The following is a 27,824-nucleotide window of genomic DNA, read 5'->3' on the forward strand; positions in this document are numbered from 1 at the left end:
GTGAGTGAAATGAGGGTACTCATTGTAAAAGGTGATGGTGTATGTGGAACTGTTACTCTCCAGAATATGAATAGGCTAAAACACAGCAATGCAATTATTTTTATGAATGGGTAAGCTGTTGTGGAGTCGCAAAATCCACCGGTAACGTCTCGCAGACACATCATTACACTGATTAAGATTTGGTGGAACAGTATTGGTTTGTGTGGATAGGCTACTTGCAGTGCGATGTAAAAACGCACAGCACAAGCGTTACATAATTGAAACGGGTGGGCGGATGGCATTAGCCGAAGGAAATCATGCTGTTGTAAAATAGCAGCTCCTTTGGGATGCAGATAAGGATCCGTGGCACACTGTTGTCAGCGGAACCTTTGACTATATCTCTCTTTCACGCGCGCACGCACGCACACAAACATTCTTTCTCTCTCTCTCTCTCTCTCTCTCTCTCTCTCTCTCTCTCTCTCTCTCTCTCTCTCTCTCTCTCTCTCTCTCTCTCTCTCTCTCTCTCTCTCTCTCTCTCTCTCTCTCTCTGGTGCGCGCTCGAACTAACCTTGGCTCAACGTCAGGCTGTGCAGCAGTGCAGTATAATAGGAGTGTATGCAACCCAAAGTGCATCATAGGCTGCTATCGCGATTCCGCTCTGCTTGGCGCCCTCCTCTGCTCCCCTACCGACACTCCTCCGGTGTGGACATCCGACTCCCCGTGTCTCACCTCAGCCAGGCACCAGTCCATGCAAGACATGGATGTCCCGCCGTCTCGTGAACCGGAGGATCGTTTCTTGGCTTAGTGAAGTAGGGAGTCATGGGTTTAGGGGAAGCGCGAGTGACCCTGCTGTGATCCTGCTAGTGTGCTGCCGTCACCCTGCCGAACGACCGTAGACCAAATTCCGGTTCCGGGGGAATCAAAAGCGTACGGGGGATCACCACTGTGCATTTTACAAACAACATGAAGATTACCCCCCTGCTGATAACTAGTCTGGTTTTCAGGTTCAATCTCAGGCAGTTGCTCCTGCTTCTGCTGCTGTTTCTTGGATACTCTCGCGGGATGCCACACGTTTTAAGATTTGGTAAGATACTTCTTGTTTGTAGAGGAGACAACTATTTGTGAACCTCTCATTGTACACTGTAAAGGGGTTACCATGAATTTGACAGTAATTTACAGGCAGTTCGGTGGCAAGTAAAATTCTGTATTTAATATTACAGTACACCTACTGTACAATAAATATGGTATCAAGCAAATAAGCTTACTATGTAATGACGCACAGAACTAAAATGTACTGTATTATACTGTCAAAAAAAGTAAATGCTACTGTTATCGGAATGAATTAAATTCATTTAGGGGATGGGTTTGTATTTCTCAGTATTTTACTGTAATTACAAGGGGTTTGTGCAAGCTGGTTGGCTGCTAACTGTTTACACATTACAGCATATTGTTGAATATTTGGTGTTTTATACCACTTGCACTTCTAGAGGCCTTAACAAAGGCTTCCAAACTGGCAGCAACTACAGGATAAATCAGACAAAAGGACATGGCAAAATGCTCAACAATTTAAGGTTTAAGACTAGCTGCCACTCCAATCTGTCCCTTATCCATTTTAAATTGATGGGGCACTATAACCACATAGGAGTTACATTTGTATAGCATTCCCCCCCCCCCACGGGTGCAAGAAATATAGCCTCTTACAATCACACCTCAAAATATGTTAATGAGACCGAAACAACAAAAACATTCAGCCACTAGCTGTCAAAAGGTTTTTGGCGCTCGAAAGATACAGTATATGGTACTGTATTCTGTGGGGTGGAATTACAGTACCATTCGAAATACAGACCTTTTCCCACAATGCACCATAATTTACAGTATGCTGCTGTAAAATGTTTCAGAGTTATTTTTTAGTGTTAGAAATACCTAAAATTACCATATAAATTACAGTTTTCCATTACAGTGTAGGCTATCAATTAATATCATTCAATGGTTCAGGGAATGGCCCTGTTTGCTTTTTATGTACAGTACCAGTCAAAAGTTTGGACACACCTACTCATTCAAGGGTCTTTCTTTATTTTTACTATTTTTTACATTGTAGAATAATAGTGAAGACATCAAAACTATGAAATAACACATATGGAATCATGTAGTAATCAAAAAAGTGTTAAACAAATACAGTGGGGAAAAAAAGTATTTAGTCAGCCACCAATTGTGCAAGTTCTCCCACTTAATTATTTATGAATTTATTTGCAAATTATGGTGGAAAATAAGTATTTGGTCAATAACAAAAGTTTCTCAATACTTTGTTATATATCCTTTGTTGGCAATGACACAGGTCAAACTTTTTCTGTAAGTCTTCACAAGGTTTTCACACACTGTTGCTGGTCTTTTGGCCCATTCCTCCATGCAGATCTCATCTAGAGCAGTGATGTTTTGGGGCTGTCGCTGGGCAACACGGACCTTCAACTCCCTCCAAAGATTTTCTATGGGGTTGAGATCTGGAGACTGGCTAGGCCACTCCAGGTCCTTGAAATGCTTCTTACGAAGCCACTCCTTCGTTGCCCGGGCGGTGTGTTTGGGATCATTGTCATGCTGAAAGACCCAGCCACGTTTCATCTTCAATGCCCTTGCTGATGGAAGGAGGTTTTCACTCAAAATCTCACGATACATGGCCCCATTAATTATTTCCTTTACACGGATCAGTCGTCCTGGTCCCTTTGCAGAAAAACAGCCCCAAAGCATGATGTTTCCACCCCCATGCTTCACAGTAGGTATGGTGGTCTTTGGATGCAACTCAGCATTCTTTGTCCTCCAAACACGACGAGTTGAGTTTTTACCAAAAAGTTCTATTTTGGTTTCATCTGACCATTTGACATTCTCCCAATCCTCTTCTGGATCATCCAAATGCACTCTAGCAAACTTCAGACGGGCCTGGACATGTACTGGCTTAAGCAGGGGGACACGTCTGGCACTGCAGGATTTGAGTCACTGGCGGCGTAGTGTGTTACTGATGGTAGGCTTTGTTACTTTGGTCCCAGCTCTCTGCAGGTCATTCACTAGGTTCCCCCATGTGGTTCTGGGATTTTTGCTCACCGTTCTTGTGATCATTTTGACCCCACGGGGTGAGATATTGCGTGGAGCCCCAGATCGAGGGAGATTATCAGTGGTCTTGTATGTCTTCCATTTCCTAATAATTGCTCCCACAGTTGATTTCTTCAAACCAAGCTGCTTACCTATTGCAGATTCAGTCTTCCCAGCCTGGTGCAGGTCTACAATTTTGTTTCTGGTGTCCTTTGACAGCTATTTGGTCTTGGCCATAGTGGAGTTTGGAGTGTGACTGTTTGAGGTTGTGGACAGGTGTCTTTTATACTGATAACAAGTTCAAACAGGTGCCATTAATACAGGTAACGAGTGGAGGACAGAGGAGCCTCTTAAAGAAGAAGTTACAGGTCTGTGAGAGCCAGAAATCTTTCTTGTTTGTAGGTGACCAAATACTTATTTTCCACCATAATTTGCAAATAAATTCATTAAAAATCCTACAATGTGATTTTCTGGATTTTCTTTTCTCATTTTGTCTGTCATAGTTGACGTGTACCTATGATGAAAATTACAGGCCTCTCTCATCTTTTTAAGTGGGAGAACTTGCACAATTGGTGGCTGACTAAATACTTTTTTCCCCCACTGTATATTTGAGATTCTTCAAATAGCCACCCTTTGCCTTGATGACAGCTTTGCACACTCTTGGCATTATCTTAATCAGCTTCATGAGGTAGTCACCTGGAATGCATTTTAAATAACAGGCGTACCTTCTTAAAAGTTAATTTGTGAAATGTCTTTCCTTCTTAATGCGTTTGAGCCAATCAGTTGTGTTGTGACAAGGTAGGGGGGTATACAGAAGATAGCCTTATTTGGTAAAAGACCAAGTCCATATTATGGCAAGAACAGCTCAAATAAACAAAGAGAAACGACAGTCCATCATTACTTTAAGACATGAAGGTCAGTCAATACGGAACATTTCAAGAACTTTGAACGTTTCTTCAAGTGCAGTCGCAAAAACCATCAAGCACTGTGATGAAACTAGCTCTTATGAGGACCGCCAATGGAAGACCCAGAGTTACCTCTGCTGCAGAGGATAAGTTCATTAGAGTTACAAGCCTCAGAAATTGCAGCCCAAATAAATGCTTCACAGAGTTCAAGTAACAGACACATCTCAACATCAACTGTTCAGAGGGGACTGTGTGAATCAGGCCTTCATGGTCGAATTGCTGCAAAGAAACCTCTACTAAAGGACACCAATAATAAGAAGAAACCTGCTTGGGCCAAGAAACACGAGCAATGGATATTACACCACGATCAAACAAACAAGCATATTCCCTGAATGGTGTGTATTAGTGCCCCTTTCACTGAGAACCAGAGAGCGTTGGTAGAATAACATGAGATGAATGGTTGGGTTCCCTTATTTTGCTAACTCTGTCAGGGTTGTGGGTTCGTTTCCCACGGGGGGCCAGTATGAAAATGTATGTACTCGCTAACTGTAAGTCGCTCTGGATAAGAGCGTCTGCTAAATCACTAAAATGTGAACTTGTTTAATCCAAATAGTCCATATATATATGCAACAGCTTGAGGCATAGCACCAAATCAAATCATACAATTCAATTAAAGTATAGGCTAAATGAACACAGCAACTAAGCTACCAAAAGCTCCAGAATCATTGTTTATAACAGCTATCAATTGCTTTGGGGTTCCCTTAAGGCAAGGTACCACAGGCTGAAATGACATTTTGTATCTACCTATCCATTTTGAGATTTGCTGGTATTTTGGTCCATTAATATTATATATATAAAAGATAAAAAGTAAAATATTTTATTTTGTTTATCATACTACCTTTATACATGTTTTTTAAATGAATTTTAACCACTTTAAAATTGAGATACATCTATCATTTCAAAGCTTACTACATTGAATTACACATAATGTAAAAAAGCCAATTTCATAGAGAATGTTACAAACTGGACTATATTTAGTAACTTACATTGAAGAGATGGTGATTGGGTCTAAATAAGTGTTTGGTAGTCTAATTTCAGTGTACTTGTCTTTAACATCCATTTCCGGAAAGTCAGGCTATTCCCACACGCCAACTCATTTTTCTCAGCTTCAGAAGCATCTGCATTCACCAAATTATTTGTGGTTATTCTTAGAAATATTCTCTGGAGTTGCCCAGAGGGAATTGTTGATATGTTGTAAAAAAATGTATTCTAGATAACATTTTGTTATTTAAAAATTGTTTTTTCGCTAAGAATGCATTTTACATATTTTATGAGGTATTTCTTCATCTGCATATTCTAATAAAATATTTCAGATTTATTTTCATAGAAAAAAGTATTATATTCGTGTCTACATTCAACTGGTAAAAGTGCATTGTGACATGATTGGCATTAACATTATAATGTTGCTTGACTTGCAGTAAACTTCTATTCTGGAGGATGTATTAGTCCTATAAGATGAGCTCATTTTGAAATTCCCATCAGACCAATAATGAGCATTAGTGGTTCTAAGGTAGTCTAGTAACCTACACCTACACAGACACTATCTCCCAACACACAGGAGGCTTCACTATCTCTATCCCCTTTTAAACTGCTGACACCCCAACATGTCCTCTGCAGTAAATGTAAACATTGCCCGGGAGTCAGGGCTCAATAAATCACTCAAGGGGCGCTAGTTTTTGATTCATTAATTGAAAAGGTTGCCTAGCATAATTTGATAACATATATAGGCCTAAATAGCCAATGTCTTGTCAGTCATTGGTTGCATGGTTGCGAGACCGTCTTCGAGTGATGCCGTTCCTCAAAGTGTATGTCATTTTATGTTGACAAAACCCTCTGACAATCTCAATCCCCCCTGAGGCTCCTTTTTAAAAGTCAGCCCGCCTCTGCACAAGGCGCCACTATGGCAACGGGATGTGCTTGTGTTACTGCTGCAGCTTTCTCCTACATGTCCTTGCGCGCTCACCGATTTCCAGTCTCGCACGTTGTCTGACAGGGAGGCTGGCTCTGCAGGCAGCGCACGTGGTTGCTTGCATCAATAGCTTGGGAGAGATACGCAGGAGATACAGTGGGGAAAAAAATTATTTAGTCAGCCACCAACTGTTCAAGTTCTCCCACTTAAAAATATGAGAGAGGCCTGTAATTTTCATCATAGGTACACGTCAACTATGACAGACAAAATGAGGAAAAAAAATCCAGAAAATCACATTGTAGGATTATTAATGAATTTATTTGCAAATTATGGTGGAAAATAAGTATTTGGTCAATAACAAAAGTTTCTCAATACTTTGTTATATACCCTTTGTTGGCAATGACACAGGTCAAACGTTTTCTGTAAGTCTTCACAAGGTTTTCACACACTGTTGCTGGTATTTTGGCCCATTCCTCCATGCAGATCTCCTCTAGAGCAGTGATGTTTTGGGGCTGTCGCTGGGCAACACGGACTTTCAACTCCCTCCAAAGATTTTCTATGGGGTTGAGATCTGGAGACTGACTAGGCCACTCCGGGACCTTGAAATGCTTCTTACGAAGCCACTCCTTCGTTGCCCGGGCGGTGTGTTTGGGATCATTGTCATGCTGAAAGACCCAGCCACGTTTCATCTTCAATGCCCTTGCTGATGGAAGGAGGTTTTCACTCAAAATCTCACGATACATGGCCCCATTCATTCTTTCCTTTACACGGATCAGTGGTCCTGGTCCCTTTGCAGAAAAACAGCCCCAAAGCATGATGTTTCCACCCCCATACTTCACAGTAGGTATGGTGTTCTTTGGATGCAACTCAGCATTCTTTGTCCTCCAAACACGACGAGTTGAGTTTTTTACCAAAAAGTTCTATTTTGGTTTCATCTGACCATATGACATTCTCCCAATCCTCTTCTGGATCATCCAAATGCACTCTATCAAACTTCAGACAGGCCTGGACATGTACTGGCTTAAGCAGGGGGACACGTCTGGCACTGCAGGATTTGAGTCCCTGGCGGCGTAGTGTGTTACTGATGGTAGGCTTTGTTACTTTGGTCCCAGCTCTCTGCAGGTCATTCACTAGGTCCCCCCGTGTGGTTCTGGGATTTTTGCTCACCGTTCTTGTGATCATTTTGACCCCACGGGGTGAGATCTTGCGTGGAGCCCCAGATCGAGGGAGATTATCAGTGGTCTTGTATGTCTTCCATTTCCTAATAATTGCTCCCACAGTTGATTTTTTCAAATCAAGCTATTGCAGATTCAGTCTTCCCAGCCTGGTGCAGATCTACAATTTTGTTTCTGGTGTCCTTTGACAGCTCTTTGGTCTTGGCCATAGTGGAGTTTGGAGTGTGACTGTTTGAGGTTGTGGACAGGTGTCTTTTATACTGATAACAAGTTCAAACAGGTGCCATTAATACAGGTAACGAGTGGAGGACAGAGGAGCCTCTTAAAGAAGAAGTTACAGGTCTGTGAGAGCCAGAAATCTTGCTTGTTTGTAGGTGACCAAATACTTATTTTCCACCATAATTTGCAAATAAATTCATTAAAAATCCTACAATGTGATTTTCTGGATATTTTCTCTCTCAATTTGTCTTTCATAGTTGACGTGTACCTATGATGAAAATTACAGGCCTCTCTCATCTTTTTAAGTGGGAGAACTTGCACAATTGGTGGCTGACTAAATACTTTTTTTCCCTACTGTACATCTCCGGCTACGCGGGTGATTCATGGCCATCCTTGAGATCTCTTGCTCAGGGCTAAGCGGCATGCTCGTTCGGATTTCGGCCCTGCAGCATCAGACCGACAGGACATTTTCCTTATGGACGGGGTCAGAGCGCAAATGCGCCACAGGGCATACTGTGCCGCTGGAACAGCTACAAGCGGGAACGCCCGGTTCAGCACCATGAACAGCGACTTGTCTCGGCCGCGAGCAGGCCCTATTAATATTTCATAATTTTGAGGCAACATTGAAAAAGTTAGACTATGTGAAACCGTTTGTTATTTCCCTTGAGACTATTTTCAGAAAATATATTCTCGTAGTTTTATATTTATGGTGTTTTAATTGCCATATTTCTGTTGCTCATACTGTGTAAGAGTGCAATATGAATGTCTGGTTGTGGAGGATATCCCTATTTCATAAAGAATCTTGAGGAGCTAGGATCAAAAACAGAGCTGATATGAGATGGTGTTTTCTCTGCTGTTTTCAATAGATATGGAGAGAGAGAGCAAGAGAGAGAAATCGAATGAGAAAACCAGAACCAATAATAAAATTTCCTTGCCTCAACTCTATCACTATATCTGCTTGTTCATCATTTCCTGCCTGGCTAGTCCTCCTGGTGGAGTCTGTGTACAGAGAGGTCAGTTGTCCTGAGGTGCTGTGTCCCTCCACTGCCCCACTACCTACACTCACACACACACGCACATGCACATGCACACGCACACGCACTCACACACACACACACACACACACACACACACACACACACACACACACACACACACACACACACACACACACACACACATTTACATTTGATTTCATTTACATTTGTATATGTGTCTCTCATGCTGATAGTTCTGCACGTTGCTTTGGATAAAAGCATGTTTTATGAATCCCTAATGTGCCAAATAAACAGAACATTTGTCAAACCTTGACAGTTTTTTTTGTTGCTTTCGATAAAGGCATATGCCAAATTCAGCACACATGCACACATGCACACATGCACACATGCACGCACACAGTGTAGCTGTAGCATGTTAAGTAATAACCAACCAAGCACAGATACATTGCATATGGCTGATCTAAATTGAGGCATCATCCATAGACCTACATATTTATGATCCTTTTTCCAAAGCTGTTAGTCATCCCCATACTTTTCCTTTCCCTCTGTTCCGTTTCACTTTGGGGAATACAGTGTGAGAGAGGCGAGGTTGAAAGGGGTGGGGAAATTAATTCAGGGAGGGAGTTGATAGTTAATTGGCTTTATTTGCTTTTGCGCCGCCAGTCTGAATGATCAGCTGCTCATTGGAGTTTAGTTTGGGATTGCAGGCATTATAGATATTACCCCGTGTTGTGGCTCACTGCCAGCACCTTTCACAGCAAAATACACTGAGTGTACAAAACATTAAGACCACCTGCTCTTTTCATGACATAGACTGACCAGGTGAACCCAGGTGAAAGCTATGATCTGCAATTGATGTTACTTGTTAAATCCACTTCAATTTGTGTAGATGAAGGGGTGATATTCAGAGAGTGAATGGGCAAGACCTTTGAACGGGTTATGGTAGTAGGTGCCGGGCGCACCGGTATGTCAAGAACTGCAACGCTGCTGGGCTTTTCATGCTCAACCGTTTCCCGTGTGTATCAAGAATGGTCCACCACCCAAAGGCCTTCCAGCCAACTTGACACAACTGTGGGAAGCATTGGAGTGAACATGGGCCAGCATCCCTGTGGAACGCGTTCAACACCTGTAGAGTCCATGCCCCGACGAATTGAGGCTGTTCTGAAGATAAAAGGGGGGGTGTGCAACTCAATGTTAGGAATGTGTTCTTAATGTTTTGTACACTCAGTGTACATTTAAATAGGCACAAAGCTGCTTAAAATAGCTTATTTATGTGTCACTCCGCACTATCTGCGCTCGCAGCTCACTCGCTTATAGAAATGTTATACAATCTCCTCACTACGCTCGCAAATCATTTCCACGGTTTAAAAATACCCCAGACGAGGCTTTCAAGAAGGGGATCTGCGTTGCATTAATTTGAGGTGCCAAGCGTAAGGCTTTTGAAGCTAACTGAATGAGAACGATCAAGATGGATTTCTCTAAATGTGTTTATGGGCCTTCGTCTTTGAAGGGGCCCTTGGTGTGTGTGTGTGTGTGTGTGTGTGTGTGTGTGTGTGTGTGTGTGTGTGTGTGTGTGTTATGCATTGGATAGAAGAAAGGTGGCTTTTTTCTATGACGATTAATTGAAGGCGGCACACTTTCCCTACTGCCATTTTGAAATGTGAAATATCTGTAAGCTGTGAAATTAGAAATATTGGAGTGCATGTTTTGGTGATTAGGGTTTTGTTTGTTTGAATGTGAATTAGGTAGAGTTGCATTGCTAAAGGATTAAGATGAAGTACTTTCTGGTTAGTTGATAGGTCACATAAATGAACAGGAAGTGGCTGGGACAAAAATTTGACGGGCCCCCCGGCGGGCCATCAGCCTTACACACATATCCCCACACATACCTACACATCCTACTTAGACACAGGCAGTAGTGCTAGCTGACACATAACATTGTCAGTACAGTACAGCGTTTCTCAACCATTTCTGTACCAGGGTTCTCCTCCTCTTTTTTAAGGCCAGGTACCACACCCTCATAGTATTTTTTCTTCCCTTACTCATAACACAATCAACTTTTACCAGTTGAATGTGTAATTAAAATATTTTAAGAAAATATGGAAATGAGGCAATGTCTCATTAAATATGTGCATATTTGCATATCGCTCAAATCCATTTGTTTGGACACTGGATAAAGTCAGCCTACATGTTTATCTTTTGTTATTTTTGTTATATATATTTGTATTTTCTTTACCCCTTTTCCGTGATATCCAATTGGTAGTTCAGTCTTGTCCCATTGCTGCAACTCCTTTATGGACTCGGGAGAGGCGAAGGACGAAACACGAGCCTGCCAAGCCACACTGCTTCTTGACACACTGCTCGCTTAACCCGGAAGCCATCCGCACTAATGTGTCGGAGGAAACACCGTACAACTGGCGACCGTGTCAGTGTGCATGCGCCCGGCCCGCCACAGGACTCACTAGAGCGCGATGAGACAAGGACATCCAGGCCGGCCAAACCCTCCCCTAACCCGGACGACGCTGGGCCAATTCTGCGTCGCCTCATGGGTCTCCCGGTTGCGGCCGGCTGCGATACAGCCCGTGATCAAACCCGGATCTGTAGTGACGCCTCAAGCACTGCAATGCCTTAGACCGCTGGGCCACCATTTTTAAGTGGTTAAAATTCATTAAAATGGTGATGACGGTAGTATGATAAACAAAAAAAACAAAAAATGTTCATAAAGTTTCCTTACATTTTTATGTTTACTTTTTGAAAATACTAATATAAATGGACCGAAAAACCAAAACATTTCAAAATTGATTGGTACAATAGATGCAAAAATGTAATTTCCAGCCTGTGTTGCCTGGCCTCAACCACCTCATGTTTAAAACAAATACAATATGTAAAAACACCACCAGAGATACAACTCACCACTATAACTGTGCCTCTGCTCTAGCCATTTTGTTTCCCTCCCTGTTGTGCTGTCTATCTGTCTCAGAATCTTCTCTGCGGTCACGCTGTGCTTCTCCTTCCTGTTCTCTATCTGTCTGTCTGTCTGTCTGTCTGTCTGTCTGTCTGTCTGTCTGTCTGTCTGTTTGTCTTTCTGTCTGCTTAAGTCAGGGATCATCAACTAGATTCAGCTGGGGGCCAATTTCTTCTTGAACGGCTGGTCGGGGGTCAGAACATAATAAAAACATATAGTTTTGGACTGCAACATAATGTTTGACTAATATATAATAATTTAAAACCTTGATTACTTTTGGGAACACTGTGCTGCGTAGGGTGTCTTTAAAACGGGTGTCCTGACTCTCTGTGGTCATTCAAAATCCCATGGCGCTTATTGTAAGAGTATGTGTCATGGCTAAATTCCCAACCTGACCACATTCCATTATGGCCACCTAATCATCCCCCTCATTCCTAATGGTCATATATCACTCCTCACCTCTCCACATGATAGCTGATGTGTGGTGAGAGTTATTGCGCAAAAATGGTCAACGTGCAGCACTGAGGTGGGTGCTACACATTGACGGTGGATGAGGTGAGTTTCCCCCAACTATGTAAAGCGCTTTGAATACCTCAGTTTGTAGAAAAGTGCTTTATAAATTCAATCAATTATTATTATTTGTACACGATCACATCTCTCTATTATGCGTGGGAATACTTGGGAACAGATTTCCTAAATTAAAATCAGCTGATTTCCTGGTGTTTTTAGAGTCTTTAATGTCAAACAATGAAAATGCAATTATTATAAAACATTTTGCTCAGAAAACTTGGGGGGACAAATAAAACCAGCCGTGAGCCAAATTCAGCCCGTGGGCCGCCAGTTGGGGAACCCTGGCTTAAGCCATTTACATTATAAAAGCCAAGCTAACCACTTGGACTATAGTGCAAATAAGTGCCTGTCATACTGTACGTGTTCCCCTGAATCATCACCTACCCTAAGTGTTCATTACTATTACAGACTAACATTTTCCCCTGGTGTCAGTGGTGCCACTAACTTTTACAGTTGGTGGCACCAGCCCATGATTTGGTCGGACCCAAATCATGAGTAATCATCTTATAAAGTCATTCATAGTGATTTTATTAAGTAGTCTAATAAATAGACTGCTGAGCTATTCAATAAATATGTTTTTTCATCTAACACTTCCATGCAAGAATGAATGATTCAAGATATTTTGATGTGCAACCTAATCCAGTGATTGCCACTCCATATCTCAAAGCCTTAGCAAATACGTTGGTTGTAAAATAATTGCAGAATATTGAGAGTTGAGAAATACAAATTATACCTACAGAAAGCTGAGAGCCTCCTCTCTTCGACAGGGATAAGGGGACAAATCTTCCAAAGCTGTGTTTTTCCCACAATTGCAATTTGAAATTTTAAATGCATTTTTCTCATCGAGTACGTGGGGGGAGAGGAGAGTGTCTTGCTCCTTACAACAGCAGGCCCCAGCAAGGGCACAGACACAGGGGCAGACACTTTTATTACAGAAATCATGCGGATAATACTGTTTGACCAAAATCATGGTTTTAACTGCCCCAAAAATAGGACGGTGGCAATATAAAATGTACTCTTTCTAGGTTTATAGGCACCCTTTCCATTTTTTAAGATCCATGACCTTGGCTGTCTAACTGATGACAGAGTCGCATCAGGTCTCTTTGCTGATGCCACGTCTCACTGATCAGCCAACGGCTCATTATAGATTAGTATGGAGTCCAGCTAGTCCCCTGTATTTGAATCCAGATAGTACCTCACTATTTTAGTCAGTTTCTTCCCATTTGATGCTCAATGAACACGACCATGATTGTGAACATCCCAACACCCCCTCTAGGGATACTCTAGATGCATCAAATGATGTATGCAAATGATGTACTTTTCCAACTGATGGTTTAAGACAGTGACGATAGCTTGGTTGCTCCATTGGGGTTGTATCATCCGCAGATGTGATTTGTAGTTACGCCTCTGCTTCACGCCCCTTGCTCTTTGTCACTGTCACTCGGTGCGGTCCCTATCGTTTCTTGGGTCAGAGGTCATGTGTGATTGTTTTAGTGAAACTGTCCCTGGTCGTCAGTGTGGCTCTGTGTGTGGCTCGGGGTCGACTGAAGGTCAGGAATGGTGAAGGCACATGAGGGAACATTTGGATGGCTCATTCCTGCTCTCTCTCTCTCTCTCTCTCTCTCTCTCTCTCTCTCTCTCTCTCTCTCTCTCTCTCTCTCTCTCTCTCTCTCTCTCTCTCTCTCTCTCTCTCTCTCTCTCTCTCTCTCTCTGTCTTGCATGTGTGATGTGGTGTACTGGCAACCTGGGGAGGGGTTAGAGGGTAGAGGGATACGGACAGACAGACAGACAGACAGACGGACAGAGCGAGAGAGAATATTTTCTTTATTGAGACATCCTCACGTATAAGCCAAACATTATTTACACACATACCATGCTCATGAAACCTCCCTAAAGTTACAGAGGAGAGACAGCGACACAGACACAGAGGGATAGAGGAGACAAAGAGAGAGGGAGAGAGGAGACAGTGAAAGAGAGAGACAGCAAAATAGGGAAAAAAGAGAGTGCGGGAGATGGCAGGAGAGTGTACATAAGTGAGAGGAGGGAGAACAGTGAGCTATAGTGAGCACCAGTGAAGAGAGAGATATAATCTCAGGAATCATTGAGAATGTGTGAAGAACAGTGTGTGTGTGTGTGTGTGCATACATAGAGTATAACTAGATGTGTGTATGCATGAGTATGTGTGTGTGTGTTTGAGGTCTGCTCATGCATTATAGATCAGGTTTACACATGGACTTCTTGCTACTGTAATCTATGTACACAGATCTACAGTATGTACTCTGCTGCATGTGTTAGTTTGATAGAGTCTGAGATGATGCATCATGTACACAGTGTTGTATGTGTCGGAGCTCAGACCGTGCTGTAGAGGGTGTGTGTGTGTGTGTGTGTGTGTGTTTATGTACTCTATAACAGCTTTGTGGGAGTAATTAAAAGCGAAGTGATTTGCTTTGGAGGGAGAAGCAAACATTTAATTCAGAGAAGATAGCCTGTCATCTGAGTGGATAATGACACTAATTGGAGGTTGGCTATAATGTTGTGTGTTGCTCTGTTATTATTATTACTGTGTGTGTGTGTGTGTGTGTGTGTGTGTGTGTGTGTGTGTGTGTGTGTGTGTGTGCGTGCGTGCGTGTGTGCACGTGTGCGTTAGTATTAATACCTCACAGAGTAGCTCATCTATGGCATTTTGGGCCATGTGTTTGTTTATAGGAATAATTTCCTGCATATTGATCGTATGATTATGATTTCATTATTAAAATCAAATAAAATGTTATTAGTCACATGGTTCGTAAACAGCAGGTGTAGACTAACAGTGAAATGCTTACTTCCCAACAATACAGAGAGAAAGAAAATAGAGAAATAATAGAAAAGTAATAAACGTAATAATAAAAGTAATAATAAATACACAATGAGTAACGATAACTCTATATACACGGGGTACCAGTACTGAGTCGATGTGCAGGGGTACGAGGTAATTGAGGTAGATATCCCGACTCCCGAGTGGCGCTGTGGTCTAAGGCACTGCATCGCAGTGCTAGCTGTGCCACTAGAGATCCTGGTTCGAATCCAGGCTCTGTCGTAGCCTGCCGCGGCCGGGAGACCCATGGGGCGGCGCACAATTGGCCCAGCGTCGTCCAGGGTAGGGGAGGGAATGGCCGGCAGGGATTTGGCTCAGTTGGTAGAGCATGGCGTTTGCAACGCCAAGGTTGTGGGTTCGTATCCCATGGGGGGCCAGTATAAAAAAATTAATAATGTATGCACTCACTAACTGTAAGTTGCTCTGGATAAGATCTAAATGACTTAAATGTAAATGTAATATGTACATATAACTAGCAATAAAGTGATGAGTTCAAAAAGTTAGTTCAAAAAGGGTCAATGCAGATAGTCCGGGTGAGTATTTAAATAACTATTTAGCAGTCTTCTGGCTTGGGGGTAGAGGTTGTTCAGGGTTATGTTGGTTCTAGTCTTGGTACATCGATACCAAGAACAGTCTATGACTTGGGTGGCTGGAGTCTTTGACAATATTTAGAACCTTTCTCTGACACCGCCTGGTACAGAGGTCCTGGATATTAAATAATAATATGCCATTTAGCAGACGCTTTTATCCAAAGCGACTTACAGTCATGTGTGCATACATTTTTACATATGGGTGGTCCCGGGGATTGAACCCACTACCCTGGCGTTACAAGCGCCATGCTCTACCAATTGAGCTACAGAGGACCACAGGATGGCAGGGAGCTTGTCCCTAGTGATGAACTGGGCTGTACGCACTACCCTCTGTAGCGTATTGTGGTCGAATGCCAAGCAGTTGCCATACCAAGTGGTGATGCAGACAGTCAAGATGCTCTCAATTGTGCAGCTGTAAAACTTTTTGAGGATCTGAGGGCCCATGCCAAATCTTTTCAGTCTACTGAGGGGGAAAAGTCATTGTCGTACCCTCTTCACGACTGTGTTGGTGTGTGTGGACCATGATCGATCCTTAGTGATGTGCACTACAGCACCATCGAAATGAAAGTGGGTGTGCTCAGCCCACCGTTAGCTGTAGTCCACGATCAGCTCCTTTGTCTTGCTGGCGTTGAGGTTGTTGTTCTGGCACCACACTGCCAGGTCTCTGACCTCCTCCCTATAGTCTCATTGTTGTCGATAATCAGTCCTACCAACGTCGTGTCGTCGGCAAACTTAATAATGGTGTTGGAGTTGTGTGAGGCCATGCAGTCGTGGGTGGACAGGGAGTACAGGGGCCCCCGTGTTGAGGGTCAGCATGGTGGATGCATTGTTGCCTACCCTCACCACCTGGGGGTGGCCTGTCAGGAAATCCAGGATTCAGTTGCAGAGCGAGGTGTTCAGTCAGGGAGAGGTTGAAAATGTCAGTGAAGAATATACTAGAATAATATTATCTTGGTATTTAGTCATGTAGTAACAATGGGTATGTATGTGCACTTAGGAAGTGCATAAACGCACGCACGCACACACACACACACACACACGCCCAATTGGCACCCTATTCCCTATTGGGCACCCATAAGGCTTTGGTGAAAAGTAGTGCACTATGTAGGGCACGAGTCAAACTCATTCCATGGAGGCCTGAGTGTCTGCTGGTTTTTGCTCTTCCCTTGTACTTGATTGATGAATTAAGGTAATTAATTAGTAAGGAACCTGGTTGAATAGGGTCCTATTTGTGACGCAGCCACTGAATCCCTCCTTAAGCCAGGGTTAGAATGATGACTCACCCTCAGTTTTAGTGGTCTAAATTAGCAAGGGATGAGAGATGGAGGAGGGAGGAAGTAAAGGAGTGTAACGGCTGAGAGAGTGAAAGGCAGAACATTCACCATCATTGACAGTGCCAATAGGGTGATGTACTGTACTGAATGTTGTTTTTGTGTCCTAAGGCCACAGAAAAACATATATTCACTAGAAAGCCATATTGGGGAGGCTCACTTCAAAATGTGTCCTTTCACTGAAATCAATCAGATAGCAATGTTATTGTCCACGATCCTTGAAAGCTATGTTAAATTCCGTTGGGTGACTGGGCTTGGAATTATAATTTTTCTGTCTCTTCTCTTTCATGTTCAGCTTCCGCACTACTACTTCATATCTTTAGCCTGTTCTTGAATGAGTATTTGGTGTCTCTTTGTCATGGGGACAGATTCTGAGAGAGGAAGGGGGAAGGAGCGCACTATAAAAAAAACTGACCACCGAAAAAATAGAAAACTTCTAGAGTTATGTTGGATTAGCCACTCTAGACTTATCTCTAGGTTGGGAAGTGTGTTGTTTAGCTAATGTAACAATGAATACATAGCCACTCAAGGATTGGATATCTCTATTCTGGCGAGTGTTTGTTGTTTGGCTAGCCACTCTAGTATTATATATTTCTATGATGGGGAGTGTGTCATTTGGCTAATAGTCACTTTAATGTTTTATATCTCTCTGGTCGGGTTGTAGTTTGGCTAATGTACCAGATAATGCCTTTCCACTCTAGTATTTTACAGTAAAAGTTCAATCAATAGCCCAGGCGTTTATTTGCTTAAATCACTGAACACAACAGGCGCTTTTTAGAGACAGGCTTCTATTTCAGCCAGGCGTCTGTTTCCTTAATGCACACAGCTTTTGCTAATTTGCTAATTTGCATAGTTAATTGTTTAATTCCATCATTCACTTCCATCATTTTAATACATTTCATCATTTCCTGCACTAATGCGTTATAATTTACCCACTGTGTCATGTTTCTTTTGTCTTAGTATGCCTCTATAAAAAAATAACTTTCCTTGACAGAATAACAATTATTTCGCTACAACCGCAATAACATCTTCTAAATATGTGTATGTGACCAATAAAATTTGATTTGATTTGAGAATAATTATTCTCCTCTGACTGTGCATTTTCGGCAGTTCTTACTTTCACCACTAGAGAGCGATCAATCGATTTGTAGGGGTCTGTAGAAGTTGTTAACTGTTTTTTGTGCTTGCCAGTTAGCTAGCGGTTCTCAGGTGTTAGCAGCCAATGGCTAACAGTTTCTTACTGGCGTTAAAATCAGATGATTGCCATATTTTTTTGAGTCATTGCTGAATTATTTAAAGTAACAAATCAAACACTAAACCTGGTAAACAGTTTATGGTAATTCATGCTAACCTCGAAAACAATTCATTTAGACCCGGTGTTTATTTGAAACAGGGGTTTATTTGCAGAAATGTGTGCTGTTGCCCAGCTATTAAAAGGGACAGGCAGCTTTATGTGCGTTTAATTGAAGTTTTTACATGTCTTTATGGTGGATAGTGTGTAGTTTGGCTAATGAAAAAGAAAATACATAGCTAGTCTATTATTATGCTGTATATCTCTACACTGTGTCGTTTGGCTAATGTAATAGAGCATCTCCTGGGTGACTAACTGGTTAAGTGGGCCACAAAAAGTATCGACAAACACATTTCCTTCTCCATGCTGCGTAAATACAACATGGGGAAAAAACTCCAGTTCCACCAGCTTGTAGTGTCCTTACAAACCAGCCTGTCCTCACATGCCCTATTGAAGAAGACTGTGTGAATTGCTTACAGTATCGACAATTTGATACACACACATACACAGAGATGCATGCAGACACGTGTGCTCACACATGCTAACAAGCACACACACAGTGTGACAGCATTGAGTTTTACAGTACAGTTAGTTAATTGTTGTGTACAACAGTGTTCTGATGTGAGACGGATGAACCAGTGCCAAAAGCTGATATTTTCTTCCCCTGGAAAGAAGGGAGAAAGAGGGAGAGAGAGGAGAGCGGAAGAGGGTGATGCAGGTGTCCTCTCAGGGCTAATAGGCCATCCATTTCTCCCCTTTAATTGACTGCCTTTTGTCTGCCTCTGACCTCTCTTCCCATGTATTCTCTCTTTGCTCTCTTTGCTCTATTTCTGTCATTCTCTCTCTCTCTCTCTCTCTCTCTCTCTCTCTGCTCTCTCTCACACACAATCTCTCTCTCTCTCACACACAATCTCTCCTCGCTCTCTCTCTCTCTCTCTCTCTCTCTCTCTCTCTCTCTCTCTCTCTCTCTCTCTGACTCTTCCTCGCTCTCAGTGGTTTCTGTTTGCTTTTTTTTACAGGCTTGACATTCTTGCCATCTACCCAGCTCCTTCCCTCGGGTTTGCAAACTGCCATCATCGTCTTGTTATTTTGCAAACACGTCTAATGCTCTGTACGGAAACGGACTGTGAAAGCCAGGGAGAGGGACCTTCATCAGTTAATCAATAACCCTGGGGATTTAGAGAAAGGTTGACTTATTCTCTTTCTTTCATTCTTTCTCTCTTTGTCTCTTATTCTCCTTCTCTAACCTCCATCCAACCTTTTTATGCGAGTAAAGTACATGTTGGATAAAAAAAATCATGGCAGGCCTGATGGAAACAGACATTTTCATATGTCGACAAAACAAAATACGCTAGACAAGGTGGGATCTTTTTGTGTCTGCAAAATAAATTATGCGAGAAATATCGGTGGAAACGCTTTTATGCGCAAATATTGATATAATAACCATCATATCGAAGTAAACTTGGAGTCATGCAATGACATGTTGTGTGGTCCTCCCACTACGCCTCGTCGGGAAAGCATGCAGTTTATTAGGCTACAGATGAAATAAGTTAAAATTAACTTCACAGGGTGGTGAAAGTGCAAGGTGATGAGCTTGATGCTCCTTTCCAATATATATCGAGGGTCTTATTCTGGAGACATGATCATCAATGTTTGGCTGCCATTTGACAAATAAAAAGAATCTCTATTTTTTGTCCATAATAATCTCCTCATGTAGGTTATACCCGCACTGTATCTACGAGCTGTTGGCTAGAGGGCACGTGCCAATACCAGAGTGGGCACACTCACTATATAACACAACAGTTTTCATAAGAAAACCATCAGTATAGTTGAAAATGCAATGGAAACCCATTTAACTTGCTTTTATTATTCGGTACATGGGAATTTAACAGCAAAAGGTATTTAAATGTGCACTACGCCATCACGCACAGCCTTTTTTCCGCAACAAGACAATCTGGTGAGAAAACTTGTTTTTATTCAGATTTTAGAATGTTCACATGAAAATCTGTCACAAATTGGATGGAAACCTAGCTAGTGTCTCTCATTCTGTCTGTCTGTATTCATACCCCTCTCGTCTTTGTCTATCTGTCCTCCTTTCTCTCTCTCAGCTCACCTTCTCTTTGTCCCCTCTCCCACTCCACTCACAAATGAGATTGTTCTCTTTTCTTTGTCCTATTGGACTGAATCTTAATTTGAGATGAACATGCAAATCTCCCATTGATCTACTGTAAAGACGTTTGATGAATACATGAACGTTTAAATGATCTCAAGTTAGGATGAAGTCCGCATTAACCATTTTTAAGTTCCTTCTTTTAAAAAATCTTATCTGCAATTAATTATTGGCGCATAGATCCTAATCTCCATTTAAATCCTCAATTTTGGACTGTAAAACCAGAGCCCTCAGATTGTAGTCATCCCCATCACCATTACTGTTCCCCTTATCTGATAATTATCTCCTCTAGTCAAGATGGGGACTACTCTACAGTAATCTCCTTTACTCTTCCCCTCGCCGCCGGCCGTTGATACGTCCGGAGGCCAGCTGTGAACATTAAACAAGCTTCCTCCCGAAATAATAATTGACCTTTGGCTTCGACTCTGCGACGAGAGCAGAAGTCTACTTTTACAGTCGCTTTGTGTAATGTTAACAATGGACCAGAGTATGATAATGGCCCATTTTGATGAGAGTCTGAACGAGAGGGCAATGGAGAGAGAGGGGTGTGAAGAGATGAGTCCGAGGGAGGGAGATAGAGATAGATTCCCCTGCCACACACACTGACCTAGTGACAGATATTGTCATTTTTTTCCTGACAAGGTGAAATATTCCGACACACTGTAAGATTGCGAGGGACGAGCTTTGTGACACAGCACTATTTAAATGGAGTTGGCCACTAGGGAGGGTTGTCCATTTCTCCATTAGTCTTTCATCAGGTCCGTCTTCAAAAAGCGTCTTGGAATAGGAGTGATGATCTTGGACCAGGTCCTCCCTGTCCATATAATCTTAATCATTACGATCTAAAAGGCAAAGCTGAACATACTGTATACAGTGGGGGGAAAAAAGTATTTAGTCAGCCAACAATTGTGCAAGTTCTCCCACTTAAAAAGATGAGAGGCCTGTAATTTTCATCATAGGTACACGTCAACTATGACAGTCAAAATGAGAAAAAAATGTCCAGAAAATCACATTGTAGGATTTTTAATGAATTTATTTGCAAATTATGGTGGAAAATAAGTATTTGGTCAATAACAAAAGTTTCTCAATACTTTGTTATATACCCTTTGTTGGCAATGACACAGGTCAAACGTTTTCTGTAAGTCTTCACAAGGTTTTCACACACACTTGCTGGTATTTTGGCCCATTCCTCCATGCAGATATCCTCTAGAGCAGTGATGTTTTGGGGCTGTCGCTGGGCAACACGGACTTTCAACTCCCTCCAAAGATTTTCTATGGGGTTGAGATCTGGAGACTGGCTAGGCCACTCCAGGACCTTGAAATGCTTCTTACGAAGCCACTCCTTCGTTGCCCGGGCGGTGTGTTTGGGATCATTGTCATGCTGAAAGACCCAGCCACGTTTCATCTTCAATGCCCTTGCTGATGGAAGGAGGTTTTCACTCAAAATCTCACGATACATTGCCCCATTCATTCTTTCCTTTACACGGATCAATCGTCCTGGTCCCTTTGCAGAAAAACAGCCCCAAAGCATGATGTTTCCACCCCCATGCTTCACAGTAGGTGTGGTGTTCTTTGGATGCAACTCAGCATTCTTTGTCCTCCAAACATGACGAGTTGAGTTTTTACCAAAAGGTTCTATTTTGGTTTCATCTGACCATATGACATTCTCCCAATCCTCTTCTGGATCATCCAAATGCACTCTAGCAAACTTCAGACGGGCCTGGACATGTACTGGCTTAAGCAGGGGGACACGTCTGGCACTGCAGGATTTGAGTCCCTGGCGGCGTAGTGTGTTACTGATGGTAGGCTTTGTTACTTTGGTCCCAGCTCTCTGCAGGTCATTCACTAGGTCCCCCCGTGTGGTTCTGGGATTTTTGCTCACCGTTCTTGTGATCATTTTGACCACGGGGTGAGATATTGCGTGGAGCCCCAGATCGAGGGAGATTATCAGTGGTCTTGTATGTCTTCCATTTCCTAATAATTGCTCCCACAGTTGATTTCTTCAAACCAAGCTGCTTACCTATTGCAGATTCAGTCTTCCCAGCCTGGTGCAGGTCTACAATTTTGTTTCTGGTGTCCTTTGACAGCTCTTTGGTCTTGGCCATAGTGGAGTTTGGAGTGTGACTGTTTGAGGTTGTGGACAGGTGTCTTTTATACTGATAACAAGTTCAAACAGGTGCCATTAATACAGGTAACGAGTGGAGGACAGAGAAGCCTCTTAAAGAAGAAGTTACAGGTCTGTGAGAGACAGAAATCTTGCTTGTTTGTAGGTGACCAAATACTTATTTTCCACCATAATTTGCAAATAAATTCATTAAAAATTCTACAATGTGATTTTCTGGAGAAAAAAAATCTCAATTTGTCTGTCATAGTTGACGTGTACCTATGATTAAAATTACAGGCCTCTCTCATCTTTTTAATTTGGAGAACTTGCACAATTGGTGGCTGACTAAATACTTTTTTCCCCCACTGTATCAGCACTCTGAGACTCTTTGTGAATAGGGTCCCAGATCTAGAATGTGAAGAAGTATAAAAGTGTATGTGAATCAGGGGAACAATAAGGGTTGCTCACCATTGATCCGTTCAGCTGGATGACTGGTACTGTACAGTCCAGATTTGGCTTAGGGGAGTTAGACAAATTCCATATATGGGAGTTATAGGGATGCTCACTGCTTCATAGTGGACTATAGTGGATACTAAGGGGGGCGATAAAGTGGACATAATGTTGTCATGTAGACTCACCTGGATGAATGGTGGGTTACAGTTTAAATCTGTCACTCACACGCACGCACACACACACACACATTTTCTTCTCAGCGCTGGAGTCAGTGGCCCTCCTAGGCTGCAGCGAGTAATTAGCATCTCTCACACGCGCTTAAGTTTGGTTAAAACTCGCTTTACAGTGAGCAGTAGTGGCTAGGTCGCCATCTGTCACCTGCTGTTGCCACCATCAGATGAGACCCAGCCGCAAGGAGGTGGAAGGGTAGAGAGACAGAGATAGAGAGGGAAAGCAGGAGAGAAAAGAAGAGCAGTGGAAGAAAGGGAAGGATTTTATTTTAATTTTATTTTTTTATAGGTTTATGGAGAAAAAGCGGAGGGGGAAAAGAGAGAGGAAATAGGGAGGGGGAGAGGCAGAGAGGGAAAGATAACAAGATGAAAGAGGGAGAGAACATTGTGTTTTACAGCTGGGTCTGCTCATTCAGAGTGCCCTGGAAATGTGACCCAAAGCAAAATACAGCATATTTTTGGTAAAAATACATTATGGTGATTTATGATTTATGCTCATGAAAAAAGGCTCATGACATATACAGTACATTGTCATTTATCACGTGCAACTATCACAGTCGTTGTGAATTACTGCATCTATGGTGTGTGTGTGTGTACGTGTTTGCTTGTGTCGTGTGTGCATTTTTGTGAAACTGCACCAGCTGTAGTTGCAGAATGATAATGTTGTGGAATATCTAAATATGTCCCAAAGTATTCTTGTTCCAGGCCTACAATACTTTGAACAGCACAATGAAGAGGTTACTATCTATCTATTCATTTGTGGTACATTGAAGTAATGTACCACAGCTGGTGAGCTGGTAATTGTTTAGTGTGCCTGCACATTTGGATCAATAGAGAATGTGTGTTTGTGCGTACATGCTTGTGTGTGTCTACTGTAGGAGAGAGGCGAAGAGGCAGAAAGAGAATGGAGAGACTGACAACAGAGGAGAAGTGAGAAACAGGGAGCCGATGAATTCGAGCCTCAAATCTTCAGAGACTTCAGAAATGTTCAAGGCACTAACAAGACTGTGGTACCTTCCCAGCATTTAGGCAAAATTAGCACCAAAAGGGTCCCTGCTCGACAAATTAGCACACAAAATGTCGAGCACATTTACCGTGTCTCTGCAAGTTAGAAAACATACTGTAGAGAGAGCCTGGCAAATTAACATGCGGTAGACACAACCTGGCAAATTAGCACGTCTGATGTAAGCGGCTACTAGCAAATGTAATGTGATCAATGGCTTGCCTTTTACACCTGGGTTCTGGGTGAAGCTGTGGTGTTCCTCAGGGGGATGTGCCTTGGGACCATTTAAGTTCATGAAATGCTTTAATTGATGACTTGGCTGTCGAAGCTGATTAATGTCCTCTGTTGCACTGTTGTCTTGCATTGAAGGCAGTCTGTGTGTCACATGCCTGGGTCCAGTGTGTCTACCATTCTACTGAGAGTAAAACTGTTTACCCTTCTTTGGGTTTGTACGAAGCAGGTTTCAGATTGCTGAATTAGTCACAGCTTCCTTGGATTCTAATACGGCTTGCTGTCAGGTTCGGTTAAAGTCACGCTGTGTGTGTGTGCGTGTGTGTGTGCGCACTCTACCTTGCATAGTGGTGACAGGTGCCACTGCACTTTTGACAGGGATTGGCAGGACTGTTTCACTGGAAGACAGCAAACCATTTGAGACTGACTATATTAACACAGTTCTCTTACTGCACTGTACATTTTCAAGTACAATAGTCTGACTTCTATACAAAAATCATGTGGAGTGACTTCCTTTCAGTCCCTGCATATGCACCTTAAACATGATCACTCAGCAGGCTCTAATGAGCAGTTAAATAACGGTCATGTAATCAAACGTTCTCTGAGGATTTCCTTAGAGGGTTAGGATGGGCGCTTGGCTCGGTGCATGAAGAACACCTGAAGAGGGTTAGGACGGCCCCTTGGCAAAGTGCATGAAGAACACCCTTAGAGGGATAGGACGGGCCCTTGGCTCAGTGCATGAAGAACACCCTTAGAGGGTTAGGACGGGCCCTTGGCTCAGTGCATGAAGAACACCCTTAGAGGGTTAGGACGGGCCCTTGGCTCAGTGCATGAAGAACACCCTTAGAGGGATAGGACGGGCCCTTGGCTCAGTGCATGAAGAACACCCTTAGAGGGTTAGGACGGGCCCTTGGCTCAGTGCATGAAGAACACCCTTAGAGGGTTAGGACGGGCCCTTGGCTCAGTGCATGAAGAACACCCTTAGAGGGTTAGGACGGGCCCTTGGCTCGCTCATCGCCGGAAGGTCAAGCCAGCACTAGGGAGCAGTAGATTAATGACCGCGGGCACTGCTGTGAGACAAAGCGTCATGCATCATGTCCCGTTGGCTGCCAAACATGTCAGGGAGCACTCCCAATGGGAATATACGTGATATTTACGGATTGTTTCCATCAACAACAGCCATTCCTCGTCTGGCCCATCAGCTCAAGGAGAAAAATGTAGGAGACTTGGAGCGATAGCCGAGTGACTGGGTGTACCTGTGCCACCTGCCTACCAACCCTAGTTGTTGCCATGGCGCTCAACGAACGGCTGTCTCACATCTGCACCAGTTCCCCATTAGTCTCTGAGACAGACCATCCATCCATGCCACTTGGAACGGCCCTCCTTCAGCTAATGAGCTTTGGAGACTCCCACATGGCTGATATCTCCACACCATGATCGTAGAAACAGAGGCAATCGCCTTGCCAACCTCTCTGACCCCATCTCTCCCATCCTCCTTCTCACAACACAAGCTTATCCTTGAGTGGATCCAGCTAATTGTATTCTCTTTCATATGAGGATAATTAACCATTCATTTACATTTACATTTTAGTCATTTAGCAGACGCTCTTATCCAGAGCGACTTACAGTTAGTGAGTGCATACATTTTCATACTTACATTGCAGCTATTCAGTCCTTATAAGACCTTAATGTAATGCATATTAAGGGGACAAAAAGCAATCTATGTTGTGTTGTTTAGTTTTACTTGCTCATTAAATTGGATTTGTGGGTTTGAAACTGAAGTACATTTTTCTATTCAATCTTTTCCACTTTAATTTGTATTTCACACCAGTTCTGTCTGTGCTGTTTGAATCAAACACCATTCCATGAAACATTGATACAAAGTTGGATAGATATGGCTACTAATTCTAGGAACTGCCTGGATTAGAAATGGTGCTCTATCAAAGTCCTTTCATGGAAGTAGATTCCTTAAATAAATTAAATCCATGACCTAATAAGAATAATGCTAATTCATTTATGCTTCCTTAGGTTATCCTATGGGGACAGCCAAATAACCCTTTTAGGTTCTAGATAATACCTTTTTTTCTAAGAGTGTACTTGTTTCCCCCTCGACGGGTCTTCTGATCTATCTTGCTCTGTATTATTACGCCCTCTCTAAGTCTCTGTTGAAGAGACTGTATACATAGCTTTTCCCCTCTATGCATAGCTTTTCCCCTCTATGCATAGCTTTTCCCCTGGCATAAAAGTGGAACTATAGTACAGTACAGGAAGCACTCATTTTGGGACTCACTGAGCAGGGGCATATCATGGTGTTGTAACTCTATGCAGGACTCTGTTCTCGTTAGTTACTGTAGCTTTCTGAGATTTCCTCTCTCAGTGATGCAATAGCTTGCCGTCTGGTGTGTAGGTTAAGAATTTGTAAATTAAGCATGCATATTGTGATGTTCAATCCACAGACAAATTGTGCATGGTGATGACAATTATCGATGAAGCCTAGCTGGTAGGGTCTGTTTCTTTCACACTATCTTCAAATCAAATCAAATTTTATTGGCCACATGCGCCGAATACAAAAGGTGCAGACATTACAGTGAAATGCTTACTTACAGCCCTTAACCAACAGTGCATTTATTTTAAATAAAAAAGTAAAATAAAACAACAACAAAAAAGTGTTGAGAAAAATTAACTAACAGTAGGGAGGCTATATATACAGGGGGGTACCGGTGCAGAGTCAATGTGCGGGGGCACCGGCTAGTTGAGGTAGTTGAAGTAATGTGTACATGTGGGTAGAGTTAAAGTGACTATGCATAAATAATTAACAGAGTAGCAGCAGCGTAAAAAGATGGGGTGGGGTGTGGGTGGGGGGGCAGTGCAAATAGTCTGGGTAGCCATGATTAGCTGTTCAGGAGTCTAATGGCTTGGGGGTAGAAACTGTTGAGAAGTATTTTGGACCTAGACCTGGCACTCCGGTACCGCTTACCGTGCGGTAGCAGAGAGAACAGTCTATGACTAGGGTGGCTGGAGTCTTTGACAATTTTGAAGGCCTTCCTCTGACACCGCCTGGTATAGAGGTCCTGGATGGCAGGAAGGTTGGTCCTAGTGATGTACTGGGCCGTACGCACTACCCTCTGTAGTGCCTTGCGGTCGGAGGAAAGCAGTTGCCATACCAGGCGGTGATGCGACCAGTCAGGATGCTCTCGATGGTGCAGCTTTAGAATTTTTTGAGGATCTGAGGACCCATGCCAAATCTTTTCAGTCCCCTGAGGGGGAATAGGTTTTGTCGTGCCCTCTTCACGACTGTCTTGGTTTGTTTGGACCATGATAGTTCGTTGGTGATGTGGACACCAAGGAGCTTGAAGCTCTCAACCTGTTCCACAACAGCCCCGTCGATGAGAATGGGGGTGTGCTCAGTCCTCTTTTTTTTCCTGTAGTCCACAATCATCTCCTTTGTCTTGGTCACGTTGAGGGAGAGGTTGTTATCCTGGCACCACACGGCCAGGTCTCTGACCTCCTTCCTATTGGCTGTCTCGTCATTGTCGGTGATCAGGCCTACCACTGTTGTGTCGTCGGCAAACTTAATGATGGTGTTGGAGTCGTGCCTGGCCATGCAGTCATGGGTGAACAGGGAGTACAGGAGGGGACTGAGCACGCACCCCTGAGGGGCCCCCGTGTTGAGGATCAGTGTGGCAGATGTGTGTTTACCTACCCT

The 27,824-nt window shown here is 42.9% G+C and overlaps 1 protein-coding gene across 2 annotated transcripts in view; it reads left to right on the plus strand.

The window, feature by feature from the left end:
* Nucleotides 1-552: 552 nt before the first annotated feature.
* Nucleotides 553-27,824, plus strand: part of LOC121549120 (glutamate receptor ionotropic, kainate 2) — a 192,226-nt gene continuing 164,954 nt past the window's right edge. For both annotated transcript variants that reach the window (XM_041860975.2, XM_041860976.2), the window contains exon 1: nucleotides 553-1,063. In XM_041860975.2, coding sequence (XP_041716909.2) covers nucleotides 943-1,063 — 121 coding nt within the window. In that variant the 5' untranslated portion in view covers nucleotides 553-942. The remainder of the gene's footprint in view (nucleotides 1,064-27,824) is intronic.

The sequence above is a fragment of the Coregonus clupeaformis genome, unplaced genomic scaffold (genome assembly GCF_020615455.1).
Source record: "Coregonus clupeaformis isolate EN_2021a unplaced genomic scaffold, ASM2061545v1 scaf0104, whole genome shotgun sequence".
In the NCBI taxonomy this organism is placed as follows: Eukaryota; Metazoa; Chordata; class Actinopteri; order Salmoniformes; family Salmonidae; genus Coregonus; species Coregonus clupeaformis.